General features: G+C 50.3%; 1 protein-coding gene across 2 annotated transcripts in view; it reads right to left on the reverse strand.

Moving 5' to 3' along the window:
- foxn3 (forkhead box N3) overlaps positions 1 to 14,108 on the reverse strand; it is a 70,419-nt gene that overhangs the window by 30,141 nt on the left and 26,170 nt on the right. For both annotated transcript variants that reach the window (XM_084674838.1, XM_084674829.1), the window contains exon 3: positions 2,351 to 2,487. In XM_084674838.1, coding sequence (XP_084530964.1) covers positions 2,351 to 2,487 — 137 coding nt within the window. The remainder of the gene's footprint in view (positions 1 to 2,350; positions 2,488 to 14,108) is intronic.

The following is a 14,108-nucleotide window of genomic DNA, read 5'->3' on the forward strand; positions in this document are numbered from 1 at the left end:
GCATATGAGTGTGTGCATATGTGACTCAGCGTGCAGTGTAAAAAAACAAAAACAAAAAAACCAACATGCTATAAAAAGCTGCATGCTGCTCAGAGCCCCAGTGGCCAGATAAACACTTTATTACATCCCACACCACCGCGACCCGCCATCTGGACCAGGGGAGAGAGAGAGAGAGAGAGACAAAAGAGATACATAAGAGGAGCTGCAAAATGGAGGGACAAAAGGACCACACACACGAGGTTCGAAGCCTTTTGAAGGTGCTGAACTCACGACGAGTGCCTGTGTGCAACCTGGCCCATGTGATTCTGTGAAAGGAGAATCTGCATGTTGCTCCACTGCTCCCCACCGTGAGAAATATCTGATGAAGGAAGCTGCTTTAAGGTGACCTAATTCAGCCTCAATGTGTAGGTGTGTGTGTGTGTGTGTGTGTGTGCACTAGCAATGACACTTTACTGCTGAAAGCCAGGGGAGAAACTGGAGCAGAGGCGCAGAGACAGCGTTCTGTACAAGTGCCCACTAACCTTTCACACTTGCAAAGCAAAAGAACAGACACTGCGTGAACAGTTATCCACACACACACACACACACACACACACACAGACACACACACACACACACACACACACACACACAGACACACCCACACACACACACACAGACACACACACACACACACAGACACACACACACACACAGACACACACACACACACACAGACAGACACAGACAGACATAGGCACACACACACACAGACACACACACAGACACACACACACACACACAGACAGACACAGACACACACACAGACACACACACAGACAGACACACACAGACACACACACAGACACACAGACAGACACACAGACATAGGCACACACACACACACACACACAGACACACACACACACACAGACACACACACACACACAGACAGACACAGACAGACATAGGCACACACACACACAGACACACACACAGACACACACACACACACAGACAGACACAGACACACACACAGACACACACACAGACAGACACACACAGACACACACACAGACACACACACACAGACAGACACACACAGACACACACACACACACACACACAGACACACACACACAGACACACACACACAGACACACACACAGACACACACACAGACACACACAGACACACACACACACACACACAGACACACACACACACAGACAGACACACACAGACACACACACACACACACACAGACACACACACACACACAGACACACACAGACACACACAGACACACACACACAGACACACACACTCCCATGTTCTTCCCAGAGACACTGGCAGCTCTGCGCCCATGCCCGGCCCTCTCCCAACTTGTCCGATTCAATTTCCTCTCTTGCAGAGAAACGTCTATCTCTCCTCGCCCCTTGTCTCACTCCGTTCCTAAACCTCTATTTGTTCCATATCCTTTTGTTAAGGATGATCTGGTACTTTAGGGCTGTACAGTGAAGCAATTACTCTGACCCTGCACACTCGGCTGCCCTCCGGCCTGCACTCGACGCTGGGGCCTACAGAGTTCTGCGTATCCGCCACACACACACACACACACACACACACACACTGCGTAATGGCATGCACACTCGCAGCCACAAACACACAGACACACAGAAGCCACAAACTCGCTCACACTCACAGGTTTGCACACACACACACACACGCACGCACACGTATTCCTGCAATGAAAAAGGACAAACCGTGACCAACTCGAGAGCCCCTCTCCTTCTACAGCATCTTCCCCCACTCTGTCCCTCCCAGTCCTCATCTCGGTCTCTCCTCGTCCCGAACAGCGGGATCCCATCTCTTTCTCATCCCCTTCCCCTCCCCACACCCTGCCACCTAGGCTACAACCAGAGGGAAACCCCCTCCTCTCTGTCTCCCTTCTCTCTCTCTCCTCCATCCATCTCTGTTCTCCCCCCCCTCTCTCTCTCCCCCCATCTCTCGCCCAATCCCAGCCCGCTTCTCTTCCCGTCCTCTCCCTCCCTCCCCTCCCGCTCCTCTCTCCCTGCCTGCTCTGGTATGGCCCGGGGCGCCAGGGCTAACCAGCGCACGCTTGGTGGTCGTGTCAGAGGGGGGGAGCCCGGCAGAGGGGGGGGGGGGGGGTTGGGTGATAAGGAGCACCGGAAAACGGACCTCGTGCAGCTCATCTACCGCATGCCTAGGGGAAAAGCCATGTCTATGTGTGTGTGTGTGTGTGTTGTCAGATATTCAAGAGGAAAGTGGTTTGCGTGCGTCTTCCCCACTGCTTGGATCTGGGCTGAAGAGCGTGAGGTGTGCGTGAGGGTAGGTGGGGGGGTCTTACCTTTGATATGCCTGAGGAGAGGTGGGCGGGGTGGAGTAGACCTGGGCGTGAGGATGATAGGGCGTCTTCTTCAAAGCCTGAATTAAATTCTGCCTGTACTCGGGGTCTATACACCACAATGACCCTTTCCCAATACTCTGTAGACAGACAGACAGACAAAGAGAGAGAGAGAGAGAGAGAGCCAGAGAAAGAGAGAGAGAGAGAGAGACAGAGAGGCAGATAGATAGAGAGAGAGTATGAGGGAGAAAATAATTAGCAAAATGGACAGTTTTTGTTTGTACATTTTCATATTTTCTTTTTTACATTTGCAGTTCAGCTTATTGTCCTTCCAAGGACCAATGACACTTGTCCTTTGCAAACATCTACTGGAAGAACAAATCACACTTTGAATGGCATGCCATAGGTGTTCAGAGGCATTGCACAGGCGCAGGATTCGGCAAGGCAGAGGGCCTCATCTCTGTCAGATGATCTATCCCTCCGGCCATCCACCCAGCCGCTCGCGTGTGGCTTCGTGTGGCTTCCAGCCACTCGTTTTCCCCTCCCTCCACCAAAGCCACTTTGTTTGTCCATTACCCCCAATCTTTGCTTCTGTCGAGCCTCTTGACTCTCACCCTCTGCCATTCTCTTCTCTCCTCTCTCCCTCCATCTAATCAAGCCATTCCACTCTCCTTCCTAGCTTCATTCATGCAGAACTGTCCTCTCCACCCTCCCCCTCCTTGTTTGCTCTCTCTCTCTCTCTCTCTCTCTCTCCCTCTCTCCCTCTCTCCCTCTCTCCCTCTCTCCCTCTCTCCCTCTCTCTCTCTGTCTCTCTCTCTCTCTCTCTCCACTCTTTCTCTTCTCCCCCATAACACCTTCCCCCTAAGCATTTGACTTGCCCAAATGCGTTGGTCACGCCATTAGAACCAGGTGAAATAACGTGTCAGACAGATGTCATCTCTTCATCTCTCCTTCCCAACTCTCTCTCTCTCTCTCTCTCTCTCTCTCTCTCTCTCTTTGTCCTATCTCTCTCCATTCCTCCAACCCTCTCCATTCCACCTCAGAGCGCTCACTAATGATTCGCACGGCCGGACAGATAAGAGTGATTCTAGTCCCTTTAGCTTCACGTTCCTTGTGTCACCAGACACACCTCACGCTCTGGGTCCCCTGTGGCTGTGTGTGTGTGTGGCTGTGTGTGTGTGTGTGTGTGTGTGTATGGAGTGCACCTAGGTTAGACTCCTCAGGCAAGACTTGATCATGAGAAATGAGACGGAAATAAAGTGATAAAGCTGTCCACCTGTAAAAGGGATACCAAAAATACAAACAGACCGCTGCAAATTAAGGACTGGGTCAGAGGTGTGTGTGTGTGTGTGTGTGTCTGATAGAATAGTAATACAAAGGCATTCTTGTCGGTCTGTGTGCATGAGTGTGTCTCTATGTGCAATAGAACATGAATATGACCGTGTTCCTTTGTGTGTGAGTGTGTGTGTGTGTATTTTATCGACCACGTCCGACGTCGTCAGCACTTTTCTAAAGGCCGAGGTGGAATGATGCGCACTGGGGATTCTAAGAGAGGTGACGTGGAGAATACCCAATGAGAGTGGACGGTCAGTTATTCACCGGCGCGAGTCAGAGCTGAAAACCAGCTGGAGACATGCGGGGGGGAGGGGGGGAGGCCAACACTCACATTACCGATCGCACATGCAGTCAAACTCATTTTTTGTTTTCCCCCCGTTTTTCCCCAAAATCCCCCTTTCCCTCTCCTCCCCCTCCCCCCCCCCCCACCTCAAACGGATTCCTGGTATGGTTGGCAGGCTGTGTTCTGCAGGAATCAATAGGAATGACCTTGGGATCAGTGCGGTATCAGATGGCCGGCAGGTTGTGCGTGCGCCCGTGCGGGGGGGGGGGTCGTGTGTTGGGAGAGATACGCTTGGCGAGCGGGCCGACTCAGACAGCCCAGCGGGAGCACGGTTACGGCTCTTGATTTCCTCTGAGCCGATGGCGTCAAAGCGCAGTGGGAGAAGTCTGTGTGCGCGCGTGTACGTGCTCGTGAGACGGAAACAGCGGATGCGTCTCGTCCCCCTACACGTGCACACAGTGTGTGTCTCTGTTATGTGTGTGTGTGTACTGTACGTGAGTGTGTGTGTGTGTGTGCGGTTCTACAGAGCGTGTCTACTGTACGATGTAGGTGAGTGTTTGTGAGCACGGTGCCTATACCAACGGCTAACCCTGTCATGAGCAGGCAAACACAGATCAGTGCTGGGGTGAACTCCAGTGAAAGTCTGCCACACTAGACTAGCAGATAATATTGACCAACAGGGGAACTGTGCTGTCCCTCTTGTAGTCTACAACAGGGCCAGTCCACTGAGACCTGCGCGGCCTTTGAATGTGGTAGCGTAGCTCCACTCTGGGCTGCGGGCCGTATCGACCGCTCCAGACCCTCGCTCTGCGCACTTGAAAAGGTTGAAAGGGATTAAGGATCGGCGATGTTAGCAATACAGTAATGGATACGACTGGTGGTTTTCTGACAGGATGGTGGCGGTGTGGGTGTGTTGTTGTGTGTGTGTGTGTGTGTGTGGGTGGGTGTGTTGTTGTGTGTGTGTGTGTGTGTGTGTGTGTACGTGTAAACATAAGACAACTTGTTCCTTGTCTTTCCGACCAATAGAAAGAGAAAGTGGCACCGTGTATGTTTGGAACATACTGTTCACCCCAAAGAAGTGACGCTCTCGGTTTGGTTGGCGTGCATGCATCAAAGTCAATCATCACTCATAGTGGAGGATGACAAGACAGACTGGGACCTTCCCCAAGGAGAACTGGAGCATTATCAATATCTAAATCAGGTCAAAAATCAAGTCTGGTGTTCAGATAAATGCTGAATAAATGATCACAAGAAAAGTATTTAGGATCCGAAATATTAGCAGGACAGTATTAAACTAAATACAAAAACCTAAAAAGGAAACGAATAGTGTAAACATGCACAGACACAAACGATCATATTCACACAAAAAAGCCCCACACACTCTCTAGTCACAGGGTTTCCAATATCCTGAATCTTTTATGGGATCGGTTCAGAGTGGTTCAGAAAGGAGAAAATATCCCATTTCAACCAGCAGCTATGTGGGTGGTTATTTCGGGCTTGGGGAGAGACATCCTCTACCTAATTACACTGTCAGCTTTCCATCAAGGACTGCTTTAAGGCCGCGTCTGAGATTAAGGCCCAAAACTGTAGAGGGCCGTGAAATGTGATACTCTTGGAAAAATGCAATCGTTTAAACCGCTGAAAAATGACAGCTACGTTAACAAGACTGGTTTGTGTGTGTGTCTGTGTGTGTGTGTCTGTGTGTGTGTCCGTGTGTGTGTGTGTGTGTCTGTGTGTGTGTCTGTGCACATTGGTGTCTAGCTTCTACTGGAGACCCACAAATAACACCCTGATGGTAAGGCATTACACCCCCAAGGAACAAACGCAACATCTCTCTCCACCCAACACGGTTCTCATACCTGCAGATAACAAAGGACGTCCATAGAGAAGGAATATGACGTGTTGTTATTCTGGTTGGCTTCAAACAAAAGCAATCAATTCTAATTAGTGGAGGCTCATAAATTGGGACATGGAGGTGAGGGGGTCTAGGGGAACGCTTCAGAGACGGGACTTTAAACACTAGTGATGGTCATTAACTTCTGACAGCTTTAGGTATAATCCAGAAGGATAGGGTTCACAACAGAATATCAATTGTGCACCAGTGTTCTATGAGATTGCAGTCAAGCCCATAAAAGAAATATTGGAAGTGCACCATAGTATAGAGATAGTTTATGTGTGTGTGTGTGTGTGTGTGTGTGTGTGTGTGTGAGTACAGCAGGAGCACCTGAGCGCATGTATTTGTAGTGTCGCCTACCAACATACGGTCGAGTACGCCAGTGAGCATGAAACACAAGTGCATGCCAATACGCATGCATGCTTTACATGCCAATACGCATGCATGCTTTACATGCCTGAGCCGTTTGGGAACATATGTCTGTGTTCATGTGGGAGGTACAGCAACACGCTGCGCACTTTGGAAGTTGGCAGAAAGTGTTGTGCAGAAAGTGGTGTTGTGGTGGGGGGGTGGGGGGTCTGTTTGCCTCCCATGACCATTTGCCTGTCTAGGTGTCGTGTCGGAATGTACTCTGTCAAGTGGGTGTGTACGCACATGCAGTGTGTGGATGTGTGTTTGCGGGTGTCTGAGTAGAGCTCTATGAAAGCCCTGTGGCGTGTGGGTATCAAGGACACAGCCCTCCCCTGGGTGTCGCTGTCATTACTAACTGCTGGACTCTGGCCCCAGCCGGAGGATTATTCCGATCAGCCTCTCTGAGAGAAAAAAAGGGGGGGGGAGGTAGAGAAGAAAAAAAATCGTGGCTTTGCAGACTGGAATTCCAAACGTTGGGTAATCAGAGAAAATCAATGGGCTTTGGAGCACTTTCCCTTCTGATTTACGCCCCTCTCGACTCGCGGGGCTAACGCACGACCTGAGCCGGAGACGGCAGTCGATACGATCAGAGGAAGGAAAACGGAAAGAGAGAGGAGAAGAGTGGAAAAGAGGAGTAGGGAGGAGGGGGGGGTCAGAGAGAGTACGGGAGGGGATGAGGAGAGGACTGTTAGGGGAATGTAAAGGAGAGGAGAGGAGGAAGAAAGAGAAATAAAGAAAGAAAGCGCATGAGGGAGGGAGAGACAGAGAGAGATAGAGAGAGAGAGAGAAAGAGAGAGAGAGAGAGGTGGGGTTAGAGGTGGGGAGGGGGGGGGGGGTCGAGAGACATTGTGAGCTAGGTAGCGGGGGGAGAGGGGCCCAGAGGAAAGGGGGGAGAGCCAAGAACAGAGATAAATGGCGGTGGGGCATGCTAGTGTGGCGGAGGAGAGCGGGAGAAGGGGGGGGCGGGGGGGGGGGGGGCGGCGGATAGATGGATTACAGCGGTCTCCAAGGCAACAGGCATGCGACGGGGAGAGCGTGGAGCCCGCGCGCGTGTGTGTGTGTGTGTGTGTGTGTGTGTGTGTGAAAGCGGGTGTTTGATGGTCTTGGCAGAAGGCTCTCTCTCCCCCCCTCCCTCCCTGCCTCTGATGACGCATCGCTCCATCACACAGGCCCATCCAGCTAATCCCATCAACCCCCTGCGCTAAATAACATAGCCCACTATTATGAGCCTCTGCTTTCCCTCCTCTCCTTTCCTCCTCCTTCTCCCCTCACGCCCCCCCCCCCCCACCCTTGTTCCCTCGCTTTCTCGGTTAAACAGTGAAAATATGGCATTGTGAGGAGAAAACGATGGCCCCAAAGCAGAGAGGGGGATTTGGAGGGGAGGAAGACAGAGAGAGAGGGAGAGAGAGAGAGAGAGAGAGAGAGAGAGAGAGAGAGAGAGAGAGAGAGAGAGAGAGAGAGAGAGAGAGAGAGAGAGAGAGAGAGAGAGAGAGAGAGAGAGAGAGAGAGAGAGAGAGAGAGAGAGAGAGAGAGAGAGAGGGGGAGAGAGAGAGGGGGAGAAGAGGAGAGCTTTGGGTCCCTCTATTTGAGTTCCTTAATTACACTCTTTCATTCCCCCCACCCTACATTTTACAGTGCAAACAAAAAGGGAGGAATCTCAGAAAACTCTCCAAGCACTGAGCTGGGATAGACTTTGAAGGCAAAATCATAAAAAGCGACAAAGACAGAAAGAGAGGGGGACGAAGACAGAGAGAGAGAGAGTCCAAAGAGACAGAGACGAGTGAATGCCAGTTTTTCTGAAGGAATTGGTCTGATGAAGAGCACTTGAAGCCACCAAACTTTGTTTCTGAGAGTGGCTCGGGGGGTGGGGGGGTGGGGGCGAAGTCTGAAGTCAGAACTTCCTCTCGCTCTCTCCTCGCTCTCAGCGCCGTGTGGAGAAGTGGCCAGGCTCACACACACACAAGCTCGGGCAAACACGCGGAGCACTGCGGCCGAGTGCGACCGAAAGGTGAAAGTGAAAGAAAAAGATGCCCAGACGTCCTGAGGGCTGAAGAGCCGTACACACACACACACACACACACACACACAAAGCCTAGGAGCTAATATGAGGGCTAATAAAGTCAGCACGGCACCACCTTTGCCCCATCACACTCCAACACCGTCTCCAGCGGGCGCGTGGGGAGACGGCAGGATCGGAGAGGGAGGTTAAGCATTATTAGGCATGGCTAATGGCCAATTGAATCTTAATTAGGGATGATCACCTTTCTCGGAGTAGAACTATCCTGAGGATGGATCACGGAGACGAAGGGGCAAGGACGCAATCAATCTGGACGGGTCATTCTCCGAGATGACGGTTACAATGCGTGCGTGGGAGACAGAGAGAGACAGAGGGAGAGAGAGCGTGTGCGTATGAGTGCATGTATTTAAGAGAGTCTGTCTGTATGCCTTTCGGTCTTTGCACGTTTGGACGTTTTTTTGGTGTTGGTCTTTTCATGTTTATGAGCGAAATCCAGGTTCAAATGAACCCAGGCAATCAATCGCCAAGTCAACTTAACCCCCCCCCCCCCCCACACACACACACACAGGCATGGGACAGCTCACGACCAGCCGCAGCCTTGGCACGAGCACGCAATGTTGGTTCTCTCACCATCCACCTCCCCTGCCGAGGTTTGTTCGCGGCCAACATGGCGTCCCCCTCGCTCCCAGCATACGGACCGGGAGGTGTGAAGAAGAGAGTTCTGGAAGTGCTTCTTCTTCCCAAAAAAATCTCCTCTCGCAGAAACCTCAAGGTTATTTTGTGACAGTCGTCACTAAACCTCCGACTCTGTAACTTTGTACTTCACACGGTCGACCGTGCTGTGATAGGGTGATGTGGAGGTCCAGTCTCAGAGATAGACATGTAAAAAAATCGATAAAGAAATGTATGCATAGACAATGACTGGACTGGCATAGTTTACGAGAAGACATTTCATGTTTTGTGACCCCAGATGGCAAGGGGAGGCCTGCACAGCCCACTCTGGTGGGATTAGAGCTGGCTTTTGGAAATGTTTCTGCTTTTTTGTTGATGTGAATGACGTACCAGCAAGCCCTGACCACTTCAACAAACAAAGAAAGACGTCTCAGTTCCCGGAAAATGCATGCATTGTATCCACATTTGTGTGTGTGTGAGAATACAGTATACAAAATGTAATCAGAAAGAGAAGGCGACTTGGGCGAGAGAGACTGTAGCAGAGTGAGATCCTGACAAAGAGAGAGAGAGAGAGAGACAGAGACTTTTTTTTTCCACAACCAACAAGATGGTATGCTGACAAGCTACAAAGCACCCCTACAAGCTCTTCTACAATTAGCTGGATGTGTCACTGCAGCATTCCTCTTCCAGCTACAAGGACATGAAAGCATAAAGAAACACTTACACAATACAGAATAGTTGGTTCTGTTCAAGTCTCTCTCATTTGAAAATCTTTTTATTTTTATTTTTGTAGCGCATGCATTCCCCCCGCAGGCCCACTAACACAAACAGCCAATATTTATAGTGAATGTTTCCTACCCGGCATCGTAAAAACGAGGTCTATAAACCAACTGGGCAAAATGCTTTGTCGGAATGAACTAGATAGGCTGACTCACAGTGGAGGATAGTCATTTTTTTTTTTTTATTGCCAGAAAAATAATAATAAAATAAAAACAAATAGGTGTTAGTCACCATTTCCTGTTCTTGTCGTGGTCGTCCTGAATAGCTCGGGGGGTTGCGTAAGAGCAGAGACACAGCGAGGTCAGGATGCTGGCGTAGGACGACGACTCCTCGCAGGCAACTGGATTTGACAGGGAGGTTTCATCCTACTTTGTTTCTGTCTCGTTGGGTACATTTTTTTGAAGCCTCCGATAGCATCTTTGAATGTCTTTAAAAGGTTTGAGACCATCTTTAAAAAAAAATATATATAAATAAAACAACCCAAGACAAAAAACGTAATTAGTCTCACTTGGATGATAGAAGGACACAAGAGGAAGTAGTTTGTGGCGGCACAGGAAGAGGACAGCTGCTGACATGCAGATCATGTGACGGAGCGGGGCAGTGGGGGAGGGGGGGGGGGTTTGCAGCGGGGGCTGTCTGTCATCGATCGCACTTGTTCGCTGGTTCAGCAAATCTCAATGTCCTTCGGACGAGACAATCCTATTGGAAACGCAAGCTGTAGATCATGGGAAACAGGGCGTCACCTGTAGCAACCACGTCGGAATGGGGTAACCCGTGGCAACTGAGAAACGGGGAGGGGGGGGGGGCAAGCGAGAAAAGTGATTTACGCTAACCAAGTCAACCGGCAGTAACTGGGAACAAGGTTATCCAAGGACATTGACATCCAAGGAGGATGTGGTAACTATGGCAACCGAGCCAAGGCATCTAAAGCATGGAGGGGATGCCATGACCCCCTGTTAACCAGCACTGGGAAGGTAACCCATGATAACTACATCGAGGCAGGGTAACCAAGGGTAACACAGTACAAAACACAGGATTACATTACACATCCATCTCTATACGCCGTGATTTGGAGAAGAGAGAGAGAGAGAGAGAGAGAGAGAGAGAGACAGACAGAGAGACAAAGAGAGAGACAAAGAGAGAGACAAAGAGAGAGAGACAAAGAGAGAGAGAGAGACAAAGAGAGAGAGAGAGAGAGAGAGAGAGAGAGAGAGAGAGAGAGAGAGAGAGAGAGAGAGAAAGAAAGAAAGAAAGAAAGAAAGACAGAAAGAAAGAAAGAAAGAAAGAGAGGAAGAGGTGACAGGGTTGGTGCTACAAGGTCAGTGGGAGGGGCCAGTGAAAGTGCGTGCTGACACCAGCTCAACCTCCCAGGCCAACATCTGTCAGGAGCGGCCAACATTTGGCCAGAGAGCACAGCTGCAGGCAGGGACGGAGAGAGAACGAGAGAACGGTGAGGGGGGTGTGTGCAGATAGAGCACTGACGGTCAGGGTGCAGGGTGAGAGATCTGGGAAGTGTGGGGCAGAAAGAGCAGCAGGGAGTTGTGGAGGGGGGGGGGGGGTGGGGTGGCTCGAAGTCAGGGCAGGGCTGAGGTGTTGGGGTCCCAGGGGGCACAGGGAGGCCGGGCACGTTTGACTCTGGCTGGAGCGGCCAGGAGGTGTGTACAGGTGGAGGTGAGTCTGTGCAGTCATGGCGAGTGTGTGTGGCGTGTGTGTGTGTTTTGTAGGATACGTGTGTGTCAACGCATCTGTTGGTCTGAGTATATCTACGTGTCTGTGTGCACCTGCACCTGGTTACCTGAAAGGACTACCCTTTAGTGCTGTAGAGCGGGGTCTTAAAGCTATAAGGCGCTTAGCTAAGCAGTAAGTTACCTCTGCAAGAAAATACACACTAACACACACCAGGAGTTGATGGAGGGGTAGAGACATGTGTGTGCAGCTATGTGTGTGTGTGTGTGTGTTTGTGTGTGTGTGTTACCCGCCGGTCCCCCCCTTCCCCGTTGAACATGGTCCCTTCTGTAAATAATTAAACCGCTGAACTCGTACAGACTGACGGGGCAAACAGACAATGTTATTACGACGTTAACAAGTCCCCCCCTCCCCCCACCAACACCCCCACTCCAAAGTCATTATCCACCAGGCCCCATTCATCTCAATGACACTCTCGGTCGCCCCCGCCAAACAGTAGAGAGGCGCGTCAATGCGGGCACGGGCGTGAATGAAAAGGCACGTGAAGCTGCGCCGACCTTCTGTGGGAGGCTGGGGAGAGATGGGGCTTCACCTGCAGCGACATGCGCGTTGGGACTCGTATGGACACACACACACACTCAAGTTCCATGCAACACACACACACACACACATGTTCCATGCAACACACACACACACACACATGTTCCATGCAACACACACACACACACACATGTTCCATGCAACACACACACACACACACATGTTCCATGCAACACACACACACAGGTACACGCCATCTGACACTTCTGACAACAAACAAGATGGCAAAAAAAATCGGTTCTGTTTCCTTTTATCTCGTACTCTCCATGAGATTCGCTCCTTCTTGATTTGAGCGTATTTTCTCGATGCCGTCGTCCCCGGTACTGAGTAACAGATGAATGCTTTTAGCGCTGAATAGCTAATGGAATCCGACACAATCATCTCACTCATTCATTAAATGAGCTAATGGGGAGATATGAATGGGATAGACCTTGAATGGAACGTTCAAGACAAAACGCCCGAGCTCGTTCAAGTGTGTGTGTTTGTGTGTGGTGTGCATCCGTGTCCTATCAACACCTCAGGAATAGTCTTGTTTGGGTCTCTTTAACGCTGGCTCGCAAACGAAAAGACAAGAGAACTGGGGGGGTGGGGAAACGACATTGTGGAGGATCTTGAAAGGCCACAGACACGATAAGACATTTTTCAAGAGGAATTTCCGTTTGATGGTTTGAATTTGCTTTTCCTTATGGGGGAAGATGGGGAAAAAGACTTCAAAGAGAAAGAAAGTGGCTCTGTCAATCAACTCTTTTAAAATATGGGAAAAAAAGACAAAGAAGAAGAAGAAATACTTCAAAAACAAGTTTCCTTTTCTTCTTTTCTGAAGTAGGACACACAACACTTCTGATTCTCACAATGTTTGAGGTGATTCCTCTGGCACAAGCAACAGTTTGAAAGTGCATTGCTGAATTGACTGGGGCAGAACATGCAATAACATGAACCTACGGAGACAATGGCTGGTCAAAGGTCTCCGTGAAGGTTATTGAATGTGTGTAAAGGGGGGGTCAAAATGCCTGTTGACCATCAGCAACTGGATTTAGCTGTGCGTGCGGTGCAGAGGGTGGAGCAAAAATATCAATATGTGCAGGGTCGAAAACTGGTCGGGGCGGGACAAGAGTAGGAGTTTACTGGGATGACAAGGATACAAACCAATGGCTGTGATCCGTAGTTCCATGTAAACGTGTTCGTAGATCCGGATAGGCTGTCCCGGTGGGGCCAAGCGGGGAGCATGAGAGTCTGGGGCCCAGAGACAGCATGTGGGCCAGCGTTTGTAGGGTTAACATGGCAACAAGGTCCTTTTTTTGTGGGGGGGGGGGGGGGGGTGAAAGTGGAATCCAGAGGGCAAACACGGCATGTGAATGCACACTTGATGTGTTGATGCTTGGGTGTGTGTGTGCGTTAAAGAGAGCGTGTGTTCTGTTCATAGGTCAATGTGATGGCAGCACAGGTCAGATACACACACACACACACACACACACACACACACACACATGGGTGTATGGCCCAGGCATGCAGTCCACAGACATATGCTTGCTGTAGGTGCGCTGCTCGATGCCTAAATACACAACAGCACTTGCACTTGCGCACCAACCTAGAACACTAAAGCCATTATGCACAGGCCCTGACAGACAAGTGCACCCAAACACGCACTCCTCCCTTGCCCGCACACACGCACACGATGTACGTTGCCACATCAGTTTCTCTGTTGCTACAGCAACAGCTTACTTTCCGTGTCAATTGCGCTGTTGTTGCTATGGAGAGTTATATACAAAAAAATATACTTTGCAGCACAGCCCAGGAGCAGATGGCAGTGAACTATGAGTCACATGGAACGGCTTTAGTGTTTGACACGCATGCAAACACACAGGCACACACAGACACGCACATACACACAATCTCCCCAAGTATATTCCCGCAACCAATACCCGCTCCATCCAAAACATCTGATAAACTATTACCTAACCCATCAACAAAATGATCTGAATACTTCCGAGGGCCGGTCGACTGACTGCAAATTATTACATTCCTCTCAACCATGCAACACAGATGGGAGCCTACAGTCTCTCCACCCCACCTCTCACTGATT

This window comes from Hypomesus nipponensis, chromosome 3, assembly GCF_054491055.1.
Source record: "Hypomesus nipponensis isolate SF chromosome 3, ASM5449105v1, whole genome shotgun sequence".
Taxonomy (NCBI): Eukaryota; Metazoa; Chordata; class Actinopteri; order Osmeriformes; family Osmeridae; genus Hypomesus; species Hypomesus nipponensis.